General features: G+C 44.5%; 1 protein-coding gene across 1 annotated transcript; it reads right to left on the reverse strand.

Moving 5' to 3' along the window:
• Positions 1–930: 930 nt before the first annotated feature.
• Positions 931–12,420, reverse strand: LOC119357418 (paired amphipathic helix protein Sin3-like 4). Its single transcript, XM_037624382.1, has 22 exons — positions 12,195–12,420; positions 11,949–12,121; positions 11,499–11,784; positions 11,215–11,382; positions 10,427–10,703; positions 10,029–10,162; positions 9,811–9,886; positions 9,678–9,707; positions 9,321–9,589; positions 9,064–9,218; positions 7,850–7,977; positions 7,487–7,741; positions 6,495–7,067; positions 6,296–6,381; positions 3,373–3,948; positions 3,168–3,268; positions 2,956–3,094; positions 2,709–2,861; positions 2,102–2,265; positions 1,904–2,015; positions 1,531–1,712; positions 931–1,394 (listed from the first exon to the last, which is right to left on the reverse strand). Exons 2-21 carry the CDS (start codon positions 12,101–12,103, stop codon positions 1,551–1,553), a joined length of 3,999 nt encoding a protein of 1,332 aa, XP_037480279.1. The 5' UTR covers positions 12,104–12,121; positions 12,195–12,420; the 3' UTR covers positions 931–1,394; positions 1,531–1,550.
• Between the last annotated feature and the right edge of the window lie 367 nt (positions 12,421–12,787).

Below are 12,787 nucleotides of genomic sequence, written 5' to 3' on the forward strand. Positions count from 1 at the left end.
ATTACTTTTTAAAATTCATGAACATTTTCGGAATTAGCAATTTTTTAAAAATTTGCGAAAATTTATGGAAATTGCTATCAATTTTAAAATCTGCAAATATCTTTTTCAATTCCATATTTTTTAAAATTCATGAACATTTTCTCAACGACATAGAACGTGCTTGAGCCACCCTCGCCGCCCACACAACCAAGAGTGTAAGCCACCACTGCCGCTATGATGTCGGTCGGAGAGCCAACCGTGTGGACCACTATCTGGGGTTGTCGTCCCGGCATCGCTGCCCCAGACACCGCCACCCAACCACCTCACGACACACCACCCCCGGCATGACAAGTAGAAGGCACTCCTTCCACTTATAGCCTTGCGAGATAATGCCAAAAATCCCTGCTGCCGCCGGTCGGGTTTCGCACAGCCACGCCCTCTAGGAGGATGGGAGTGGAGGGTGGGGACGAGGGCGACGCAGGAGGGGATGGGTGTTTTTGGTCCCAACTTTAAATGTTAATCAAATTCCACTTGTACTAGTACTACATTGGCCTGATCTGCTAGAGAGATTAAACTATGGTCAATCTCCTCCACTTTGCTGTTAGTTTTCAGGTCATCTGTCAGCTCCTAGTTTCTTTAGTTGTTGCCACGTGTGTTTAATTGTCGATTAATGATATGCACAGTTTACTAAGAGAAAGACACAATCTCACAAAAGGGACATATTGCTGCAGCTACAAGTATGAAATGGCAAAAATGCCCACCCGCATTTTTCCTCTCAGGGCCGAAACTGAAACTGAATCCAAAATTGTTCCCTCAGAAGCTGATTGCTTGATGGATGGATGGAAAGATATATTTTGCTTTGATGATCTATTGCAAGTAAATATTGTGTATGAATTGATGATCAAAGTTACAGCAAAATTAATCATATGACGATCCAGAACCACTAGGAACGCAATCCAATTAACACAGATGGCTGGCATCACCAACAAATATAGCAATGTCCAGATTTGAATCAAGTCTGCATTTGCTTCACCACGAGAGCAAATGTAACAGCGAGACAGGACAACAACAAACAAAAAACATATGGACAGTAACAACTAACAATGATCAGTTGATCAGACCACCGGCAAGATTAATAACAATAACCTCCCTCCCTCATGGATAACACGACGTCACATTCTCTTCTGGGTATACATAACATTAATAATATACACATTCCCAGCAGCAGCAGCGACATCGCATCCCATCGGGTAACAACTTAACAAGAAGACTGCCTACATGCTTTGGTTGGTTGGTATTTACCAGCTCCAGCGGTCCCTCTCGGCACAAAAAGGTTGGAAAGCAGCTTTAGCTTCCCACCCACCACATTTGTTGAAAGCACGTCGGCGTCGTCTCTGGATTAGATGATACCATGGCTGCAAACAAGAGAGAAAACATCAAGGGCTTCGGATTAGATCTGATAGACGATAATCTAGGTGTGTGTGTGTGTGTGTGTGTGTGTGTGTGTGTGTGTTTAACAATGCATATGTCGCTGTAAGCTAGACAAATTACCAGAATCTGCCAGCATGGCCCTAGGACCTAGAAAGAAGAAATTTATGAAACCGCTGTGCTTTCACGACATCAGCTGCCTTGACAAAATCGGCCTTGCCAGGTGCGGCGGTTGCACCAGATGAGATTCTCCTCCTGTTCCTCATACGGAATAAAAAGTCTTCTGTATCAAGGACATATGAAACCTGCAAATATGACACCATACTTGACTAATTAGTAAAAATGTAGCAAAATATGTCACATGGCCAATGGCCAAAGCAGCATCACCATCAGCCAAGAGTTTCTTTCGGTGGTATAAACGAAGTAGATTCAATGTCACATCACTATGGTACTGGCGGGCACAATGCTCCTTCCCACCAAGATATACGTATATTACCTTTGAGGATTTGCAGGTTATCTTGCATTCAAGGCCATTCGCGACCTTGAAACCATCCATGACCGCTAAGGAAGCTTGAGGACCATTGCTGCTCCCGCGTTTCCGCTTATTCCTGGGGAAAATGAGATGAGGTTAACCCATGAAAAGAACAAGATGAAGATCATGAGAGCCACGGTGCGATGCCAGAAAAATACTCACCTCTCAAGGAACACATCTTCAGACACCTTTGAATCCGAAATACTCGACAAGTACTCGTCATGAAGATATGACGAAAAGTTTGGATCAATTGAGACTGCAGTTACTTCAGGCTTTTCATGCCCATACTCCATGAGCTGAACAGATAATCTCGTAGGATTTGAGCGCTGCAAATTACAGCAGGAAGAGTGAGTGAGTGGTTTGGTACAACACGAATAATCCTCTGCAGATGTATCCCTCTATCTGTTGACCCTGGGAAACTTCATTATATAAACAAACATCTAACAGTTGACATGATTTATTATCAAGGGGCTGAACATCAGGTGTCTGAAAAGTGTCACAGCTTCTCTCACAAATTGGGAATTATCTGGTTTTTGCCCGGTTTTTCCCAATTAACCAGGCAATTCTCTTCTGCTATATGAAATGCAGGAAGCCCCTGCCCCTCTCAAGGTGTTACTCGAATTTTTGGGGGATTTATCCGGCTGATTAGTGAGCAAGTTTGTATAGAAAGGAGGTTTCTTAAGAGAAACATTGCCTGGTAACACGGCACAGCAAAATGAAAGTAACTACGCAAATCACTGAAACATGAATGTGTTGTAAAGAAACTAACCCGTTCAAATCGATATATGCTCTCGTCATGGAGAAGAACCCGAGCATTTTCATGGTAAACTAGATCAAAGAACCTTCCAGGAGACCTGGACTTCTCATATATATAAAGCTGGAGGAGCTTGTTATCCATTTCATCAGCTGCTATTGCTTGAAGCTGAAGACAGACATGAAAATGATACTGTAAGCACTTCCTAATATAACAGAACTATGTTTCCAATATAATAGATGCAATCATTAAGGCAACTTGCCTGCTTCACAACTTTGTATATCAGCTTATCTAATGTAAAAAGAACATAGGACTGAGTCCCGATGATTGAACGGCAGTCGTCCTCGAATTTGGTGTTGTCAGAAGAGCCATCAATCAAGTTATAAAGTGCACCCATAAACCTGCACTAACAGCACATTAGTTATCCATCACGGTGAAACATCCCAATGGAGCAGAGTAGCTATGCAATGTTACTTTGAGTATTGGTGTGGGGAGCTCGTATCCTTGGAAGTTCTCCACTTCTTTTCAGCTGTAGAAGAGTTTGTCTTGGCTGATAGTAGCCTCTCGTATAAGATCTGCAGATCAGTGCAAGTTAGCCAAGGGGTGTTGGCTATATAGACAAAGAACATGTCAAAAGGGGTGTTGACTATATAGGCATGTATGTATTCAAACAACTAACCTGGTGTAGCCTGAACAGAACATAAAATGAATCATTTCCATAAAATATGCGTGAAAATTTCCCACCATGATCCTGCAATGCTGTGGGGACATGCTTGGCGAGTGGTCTAACTGTATTATGCAAACGCTCTGAAAAGGGTAGTGACATCCCTCCATCGGCATCATGTGCGCCTGTGTTTCCCTCTGCCTCACCCTCACTTTCAACCTTAGCATCAGGATCATCATGATCAGCATCCTCCTCGTCCTCGTTGTCTTCCCGAGAACACTCCTCGCCGTCACCAGATTCACTACCAGAAGCGTCCTCGCCAGCCTCAGATGCATTTTCACTTTCTGTAGATCTCTGGGCACTTTCGTCACCTTCATCATCCGCATCAGCGTCATTCTCTCCAGCAAACTCAGCTGCTCTAGTTCTACCAGCAGAAACTTCTTTCGGCTTCGAAGCTCCGTCTACAGCTGCATTTCCTAGAGGCCCAAAATTCTCCTCTTCAAAATCCCCATTAGGAGATAATTCTCCCTCTTCTCTTTCAACCTTTGAATTCTTCTGAGGCACAGATCCTGGCCTCCCAGCTTCTCCTCTCTGTGAAAAAAGAATACAAATTAACATAAGCAAAGCATAAGTTTCTTGAAATCTATTTTAGGATAAGGGGCATATGCATGGTGATGTGACCATCCGAAATTGCTCCTTCGCACGTGGGCGTTGCAACGCCGGCTCGGACAGCGCCCAGAGCGCCCTGTCTCCTTTCAGTTTCCTTTCATGGGAGAGGCCCACCGCGTAACCAGCTAGTAAACACCAGGAGGCATGCACGGGAGGCTAGCTGTCCCATGTACCACCTGGCCCCACTAGCTTGTATCCCTTGCGCTCGCATGCAAACTCATGGGCCCACCACCTCCACTATTCTCAATCCCTCCCTGTTAATTTACCGCATGTAAGCAACACTGGCCCACCACCTCCTCCTAATCCCCCCCCCCTGAATTTAACCGGTGGGGACCAGTGAGGCTCTCTCGTTCTGATTTGCCAAAAGGGGAAACAACACTCAGCGAGCGGTAGAACGAACGTGCGAGATAGCAACCCGACCATCGGTGCCAAAGCTATTCTTTCACGTCCAAAAATACTTCAAGCTATTTCATGTGCTACACAAAAGGAAAGGGACTTTGACCACGGTAATTTAATGCGACAAGTTTTAGTCTGTTCAGGAAAGCGTGCTTAAGCACTGAGCAATGGCAAACCGCTTCGCTTTTGCCCTAAGCGGTATATTAAACGTTCTTTTAAAAATTTGGCTGTTTTTGAACTACTTTTGCTTGTCTGCGTGCGCAATTATGGCAATATGCCATTTATCTTATTATTAGGCTCTGTATGGGAACTTCCTTCATATTCTGGCAAAATTCTGGCCACATGATCTCTATTAGGTTATGACTATTTGAACTAAACTGCATTTTAGTTGTTATTTTGCTTGCCATGTGAGGAAGGGAGCCTTGGCGCAGCGGTAAAGCTGTTGCCTTGTGACCAAGAGGTCACGGGTTCGAGTCCTGGAAACAGCCTCTTGCAGAAATGTAGGGAAAGGCTGCGTACAATACACCCAAAGTGGCCGGACCCTTCCCCGGACCCTACGCAAGCGGGAGCTATATGCACCGGGCTGCCCTTTGCTTGCCATGTGAACCTGATGTGTATTCGCTATGGTGTGAACTGTATTTTAGATGCTATTCAATTACCCATGTGCCATGTTCCCTATTTTCCTGTGCTTCTGTCAAATTCTAGCCAATTTCAAAAACGCTTAAGCGCAGTTAAGCTGCGCTAAAGCGTTCATTGCTCTAAGCCGTGGCCTTCCGCTTCGCTTACGCTATCCGCTTTTTTGAACATTGGTTTTAGTTGGTTATATGTTGCTCCAAATGCCTCCACCACAAAAGGAGATCAGACCAAAATTCAGGACTCCCCCAAACAGGTTGTGTTCAAATCCATGGCAAGAAATAAGGAAAGCTAGCTACGTTATGTTTTCTTCCTTTGCATCGTTCCATAGTCCTTTGTCACGTACTAAGTCTAATTCGGTTGCTAGTGATCAAGGTAGCCGCATAAAATCTTTTGTTAGTTTGAATAGGAGTCTATATCAGGTTTGTTTACGTGTTTGCTTGGGACTCGTGACTCGGTTTGGAACGACCAGGTGTGTCACCTATAAAACGGGCTGGCTATAGTTAGATTGAATTTTGAGCTTTAGACATCCACAATGAAGCGGCCCTCTGGGTGTCCAATTTATCTATCTTTGTGGAACTTTCTAATTCAAGATTTTACTTTGGCGAGATGATTCTCATGCGTACATCAAGAGGTTTGTAGCTATTGGATCGAGGTCCATCACCGGCGGGTTGCATGCTGGTTACGTTCTACTATGGCGGGAGATACCTCGTGTGTCGAGGGCATTGTTTATAAGGCGGACCTAAGGCGAGCACCACCCGCTCTAGCGCCTAGGTGGCGCCTAAGCGACTAAGGCGGACGCCTAAGGCGGGCATATTTGTAAGGCGCTGTCCGGGCGCCTTATCGCCTAAGTGCCACCTAAGCGTCTAAGGCAGGACACCTCAAAAACATAGGTCGAGGGATTTCTTGTTGGTTGTCGTTACCCCATCTTCAGGTTACGTGTGCTGCTCGCGTAATTGGGAGATTTTAATGGTGGATTTCGGAGGATGTTGCATTGTAAAAGATCAAGACAAATCAGCGGCCGTTCGAGGTTGTGCTCATATCACATCGCACATGTAAAACTAGACAGGTTCTTACTAATTTCATGGTTTTTAGTCGACAATGTACGATTACACTTGGCATCAACAACATTGCCACCAATACGAATAAACTAAAAGACACAATGTAACTAAAGGCATGAAAGCGAACATACAAGCATAACAATTACTAGTAAGTAAACCCAGTTTAAGAATGATCATACCCCTATAGATGGAATTGTTTCATTGCCACCCATAGCTTCAACAACAGCCTCACTTCCAGAGAAATTACCTCTAGAAGAATTAGTACCTGAAAGGCAAATTAAACCAATTAGAATTGGCTAAGACAGTCGTAACAAATTAGCTACGCTAAAATGTAACTTAAAAGGCACCCTCACATATTTAACAGAGGACAGCACAAACCTGATGTAAGCTCCATATTTGTTCTCCGCTGATTCTGTTCTGTCTGATGTAATGAAGTGTTAGATGGCCCCTCACCTCTGCGGACAGTTCGATCAGCATCATGGAAACCATTTTGAGCATCTTCTGAAACTCCATTCGCCAATAAACCACGAGAAGATTGTGCTTGTTCCTTCGGAATGCTTTCATCTCCATTGGCTTGCTTAACAGTGACTGCGCCGTTTGGTATTACATTATTACTTTCCCCTACACTTGCAAGACCAGTCGTGGGGGTTCGGCTCTTCGATTTTACCACACCTACATCTTCAACGGCAGGAGTTCGGGGTTGAACTCCCAAAATAGGTTCCACAAATGTCGTCCAGGTTCTCATCACTTTGTCAACTTGATCTGGAGAGCTGCAGACCTCTCCACAAGAGTACTTGATGATCTGATAAACATCTTCATGAATTTCTGAATCTACATACTCAAATGACATATTGGGAACTATTGGCCGCCTATTCCCAGCAGCAATGGCAAGAAGCACATCATCCTCCTTCCTTTTCTTCTCATTAATTTCTTTGATCTCAGACAATAGAGCTGCACATGGGGGGAGGGGGTAGTTTAAAAAATACAGATTTGAAGCAATGGGAAGTATCATATACTAGCATCATGCATATGATACTAGTGTATGATACTACCTCCACAATACATAGTATCATAACTTGGTATCATAGTAGCCTCATTTATTGCCATGCAAGACTTGGTATCACAGTATCATAACTTGGTATCATAGTATCATAACTTGGTTCATAGCAGTCTCATTTATTGCCATGCAAGACACACACTAGTACATCATTTAATACAATACAGTATCATAGTATGGTATCAACCCTCCTTCCTCATTTAATTGTGTGCCACATAAGCTAAAATGCATAGTTGGCATGCATGATACTACCTATCGTACTCGCATTGTGACCCAGCCTGATGATTTCAGTTGCAGTATCATAAATGCATACCTCTTGTGCTCAGATTCTTCGAATCTTGTTGTTTGAAATAGAAACTGCGATGGTCAAGGGACTTGTGATAATTCTTGGCATATATTTCAGCCCAAACCTTGTTAAAATCTGACCTGCACCTTGACCATTCCTCCTGCTTTTGCTTAAGCCTAGTTAAAATAACTGGTAATGCCACACTCGCATTTTTACGAAGAACATCCATGACATCAAGGCCATGGTCACCATATAACCGCTCTATGCACCTCAAATTCAGAGCTGTCAAAAGCACAAAGAGTTAAATGATATGCATGTTCTTTTCAACCATAGAAGAGCACTCAAAAGCCATGCAGCAAAGAACTACCATACATGCTGGCAGATACTTACAGGTCAAATGTTCATCGATGCGTATAGGGCTGTCTGGTTTGATTGAATTTTCTTGCATTTTTTCTATCAACTCCTCAACACGCTTAATCGCCACATTAACTGATTCCAGCAGCATGTCCAACTCAAACCTGAAAAGTACATTTCACAAAGAGTAACTAATTAATTATCATCCACGGGCAACTTAAATGGCAAGATAAGCTGTGCACACAATGCTACCCTGGTTAATGGGTGACACAATGCAGAAAAAGAAACACAAAGTGTGATATAACTGTTAAGGACATATTATTTATGATTAAGAACAGGTTCTGGTCAAGCAAAAGCATCTTATTTATGATTGAAATGAAATCTCTAACGCATACAAATTATGGAAGAGTATTTTTACGTCTTTTCTTGCTTTATGGTTACTGTCGATCAGTTATTTCTTCAGTATTCTACGGCTATACATATTTGGGCTGTGGACAATTGTACTTTCTAACTTCCTACTGTGATGGACTCTGTTCTTGTAGTCAGTGGCTTTTCATTTTCCTAAGAATTGTGGGTGCATGACAATTCAGAAAGGATCAATGCCTGTTTTCAACTCTAGCCTACCCAACTTGTTTGGGACAGAAAGGCTTTGTTGTTGCTGCTGTTATTAATGTCTATTTTCAAAGTTAAGTGCATCATGATTCCAGAGAGTTGACAGTTGTAGTCATGCATCACTAGATTAACCTTTGGGCTAACATGAAAACGAAAGAGAACCGGAACCGAATTCTTCAATGGGGTTCCAATGGAGTCTATACAGGGCAAAAGGATGGGGGCTCCTGTGGTTTGCCATTTGGAGAACAGATGGCACCAAGCATCATGATGGTGCAGCAACAGTTAATGTTGGATGCTTGGTAAGGAAATGAAGATGCATGAAAGTTTTGCTGAACTGAACAAGATTGTACCCAGTCTAAGGTTATGGTCCTAGAGTTGCTGGTAGGGTGGGTCCTTTTTTCCTGTTGATGCACTCAAGGGCTAAGAAGGGCACCGATGTAAGTTATTTTCATTTATTGCAGAGTTACGTTGTTCAAGTGCCGCTTTGATTTTCCTAATGAAACGAGAAGCATGTTATTATAAAAGAAAACAAATGGATTGTGAAACTATAAATTGGGCACTTTGCTAATATGTACTATTGTATGCTTTGCTGGTGCCCACAGTAAGATGCAATCGAAGTATGAAACATATTACAGAACCTGTCATCTTCGCATCTAAACAAGCTTTCTTCATACTGATTCTTCCGCATGTGTTTAAATGAATAATCCTCGCTTCCTGAGGTAACTGATACCCAGTGATCATTGAGCACAGAGATTCCAAGGTCAGTTCTGCAACTTGAAGCAGGGACGGGGTACTGCAAAAAGAAAGGAAGTGTGAGATATTGTGGAAAGAATTGTCAGACAGAAATGACAGGGAGTAAAAAAAGACGATAGTACATTGAGTTGAACCAGCTTACATTTTTAGGCAAAAGTCGGTAACTGGGAGTGCACCGCTGACAGTTTGAGAGGTCAAGCTCTGATATTGGCTTGCATAGGTACTTTTCTTTGGTAGAAGAGAACGCAGCAGCTTTGTGGGTAGTGGCTTCCTTAGAATTGAGCACAGACACTTTATCAAGCTTTTCTCGTTCCTTTTCGCTCAGTTTTTCAGCATCTCTTTCCCTGTCCTCCCCTGCACGCCCTTTATCTCTCTCTTTTTCCAATGCCTTGACTGTTCGTGATGTTTGCCCTTCATTTAAAAAAAGAACTACTATAAAGAATCCCTATAAAGAGTAGAAGCAATGAAACTTTAAACTACAGGGTAAGGGATCGCTTACTTTTATTGATGACTCCATCCAGAAAACCATCTACAGAGTAAAGGAACTCTTTAGAAATGGGGGAGAACATAATAAAACAGAAAGTGCATTCAGCAAACATAAATTCACAAGTGAATAAATATATGTGGTCTACCTATGTTTTCACAATGTTCCAAGAACTCGCTAAATCCAGTCATAAGCTCTGGGTAGCGCTGAAGTATGTCATGTACCTGAAAATAAGCAAGGCTATCCATGTTCAGAAACACAACAGTAGGTTTATCTAGTGGTTGGGTAGGGTATCTCACAAACTCTTTACAGATATCATTAGCTAAGATTCATAATTTATCTTTATAACAAATCGGTCTAACTTACCAGATTTTTCAATTCACTTCTTGTAATTATTTCCTGGCTGTATATGTGAAGGCATTTCAAAAACTCCTGGTAAGCTTCAGGCTCTAGCTTCTCCTTGACTTTCTCACAGAAAAGGAACTCTTGGGTGTATGTACCTGATTTTGAATGATAGAAATGAATCTATAAATCCAAGAGGAAGGACTGTGTAGGGCATTATTAAAGTGGATATCGAGGCTGTATGCTAAGCTGAATAAAAGCACAAGATAAATTCTGAAGCTAACAGGGCCATACGCAAGTCACTGATAAATTCTAAAATTAATAGAAACTGGAGATCTACAAGGCACTGATGATGCCATGCTGCACAAGTATCCACACGAAAAGACATCTCAGTCCTATTATCAACATGGTCAGGGACTCACTTTTCAGTGCATCATTATCATTGTACGACGAAGCAGAGATGCTTGCCGCCCCTTGGTGTGTGTCACCCTCCAGCTTCTTTGAGAAAGCTTTGCGCTTGCGTAGCCCTCCGTCCAAATCTTTGCTTTCAAACTCAGCATCCTTGTCATGATCTTTTCTGTCCCGGTCGATCTTACGATCCTTTTCCTTGTCGACACGCTTTCTGTCAGGGTCATGCTCGAGATCAGGGCGATCAACACTGCTGTCACGCTCAGCAGTTGATGGCTGAGGCCTCTCTCTCTGGAGATGGAGAAAACAAAAGGTCAGCATAGAAGTTCTGTGGCCAGTGAAGGACTCCCTCAGTCCCAAAGTAAGTGTCAAAGTTGAGACACTTATTTTGGGACGGAGGGAGTATTACAGCATTGAAGTCCAAATGTATATGCCGGATTATTTTACATCTACAACTGTCAAGTCAAGCCATGGAGGAGCCAATGCCAACTACTCCCTCTGTTCCAAATTAGTTGACTTGAATTTGTCTAAATACGGATGTATCTATACTTGTTTAGTGTCTAGATACATTCGTGTCTAGATAAATATGGGTCAAGTAATTTGGAACGGAGGGAGTAATACACAGTGATCCAAAAGCCAATGTAAGAACTCAACTCCATCATCGGTACATTTCATTAATTTCAATAGAGTAAATGTTGCTGGTTCACATATAAGGAAAAGAAATTGTCCCTGCTATGCACTAACTATAAAAATACAGAAATGAAGACAGGAAACCATATCAGTGGTCCATGTCCATATTTACCTTGATGCTCTGCACATTCCTGGCACTGGCAGAAGGCACGGCCGGGGCTTCCTGTTTGGCGGAGACGGCTTTAGGAGCGGCCAGCACTTGCGGAGCGTTGGACGTATCAGGCAAGAAATGCTTGAACTCCTCGAGCAGGTCGGGGTGGTCGTGGAACAGCGTGGCAACCTAGATCAATCCCATCCATGTTAGCATCATATGCACACAAGCACCACATATCTAGATAAATCAGGAAATGCTTTTCTTTCTACAGGTAAAAGGAGAAGAAGAAGAAGATGAGGTACCTCCTGGTATACGTCCTGTATGGACTTGTTGTGCATGCGGTACATGTTGAGGATGGCGAGGAATGCCTTGTAGACGTGGTCCTGGGCCTGGAACCTGGCCTTGATCTTGTTGACGAAGTTGATGGCCTCCATGAAGTCGACGGGCTGCTTCTTGTCGCCGGTGCCGTCGATGTCCTGGAGCTTGATGGCGAAGCCCTTGGGCAGGAAGGCGTTGAAGCCGAGGATGAGCTCCGGGTAGCCGCTGAAGAGCGTCTTCACCCGGATGATGACGCCCGCCGTGTCGATCCTGGAAGCACCGCACCCACGGGTAAGGAAAGGGGAAAACTCAAATCGGCGAACATGTTTCCTTCGGTTTCCCGTTCCGGCGAAACCCCGAATCCCGGCCGGAATCCCAGCCGGAATGGAGCGATTGAGATGCGGCGAGGGAGATGGGGACGGAGGGATACAGACCTGGCGCTCTTGAAGTCGCGCATGACCTCGAGGAACTCGTCGTACTTGGCGCGGTTGTCGTGGAACTTGTCCTTGACGGCCTTGAGGTAGGCCAGGGCGTCGTTGGTCGTCAGCTTCTGCGCCGACAGCGCGGGTGACGCCGGCGGTGGAGACATCCTCCCTCGGCGGCAGCGCTGGATTCGGCGACGGAGGATGGATTAGATCGGGGAGGGAGGAAGTTTGGGGAAACGGAAGGGAGGCGCTCACGGATCGGATCGCGGCCGGTGTCGGGGCGGTCGGGCTGCGGCCCCGTGCGGGGACGGACGGACGGCGGGGCCGGTCAGCTCGTCCGGCGGCGGCGCCGCCGGCCGGATCTGCTCGGCGCAAACCCTAGGCAGCGGAGCGGGGGGAGCGAGCGAAGGAGGGGAGCGCGAGACGATACAGAGATGAGAGAATGGGTTGGGGAAACAGAGAAGGCAGGAAATACGAACCAAACCCACCGCGGCGGATGGGAAAACGCAACAGAGAGTGCGTGTTGTGTCTGTGATACCATCCGTGTGGCCGCGGTGTTTCTTTCTCTTTCTCTTGTATGCTTCCTCAAGTTATGAGGAGACAAGCAAACATACCGAAGGACGCTGCTGATCTAGGCCGTCCGATCGTGGGATGCAGCGGATAAGCGGTCTGATTTGAATGTACATGGATTAGATTGGATATCGACGTGGCAGAACACAATATAATAGCAACATAATGTGTGTGTTGTGATGCCATCTGTGGCTGCGGCGTGCGTCTTCTCGTGCTTCTCCAAGCATGCAAGCGAGACATTCGCCACCGCCGATGATCAGAACCGTTCGGTCGGGGGA

Source organism: Triticum dicoccoides, chromosome 1A (genome assembly GCF_002162155.2).
Source record: "Triticum dicoccoides isolate Atlit2015 ecotype Zavitan chromosome 1A, WEW_v2.0, whole genome shotgun sequence".
Classification (NCBI taxonomy): domain Eukaryota; kingdom Viridiplantae; phylum Streptophyta; class Magnoliopsida; order Poales; family Poaceae; genus Triticum; species Triticum dicoccoides.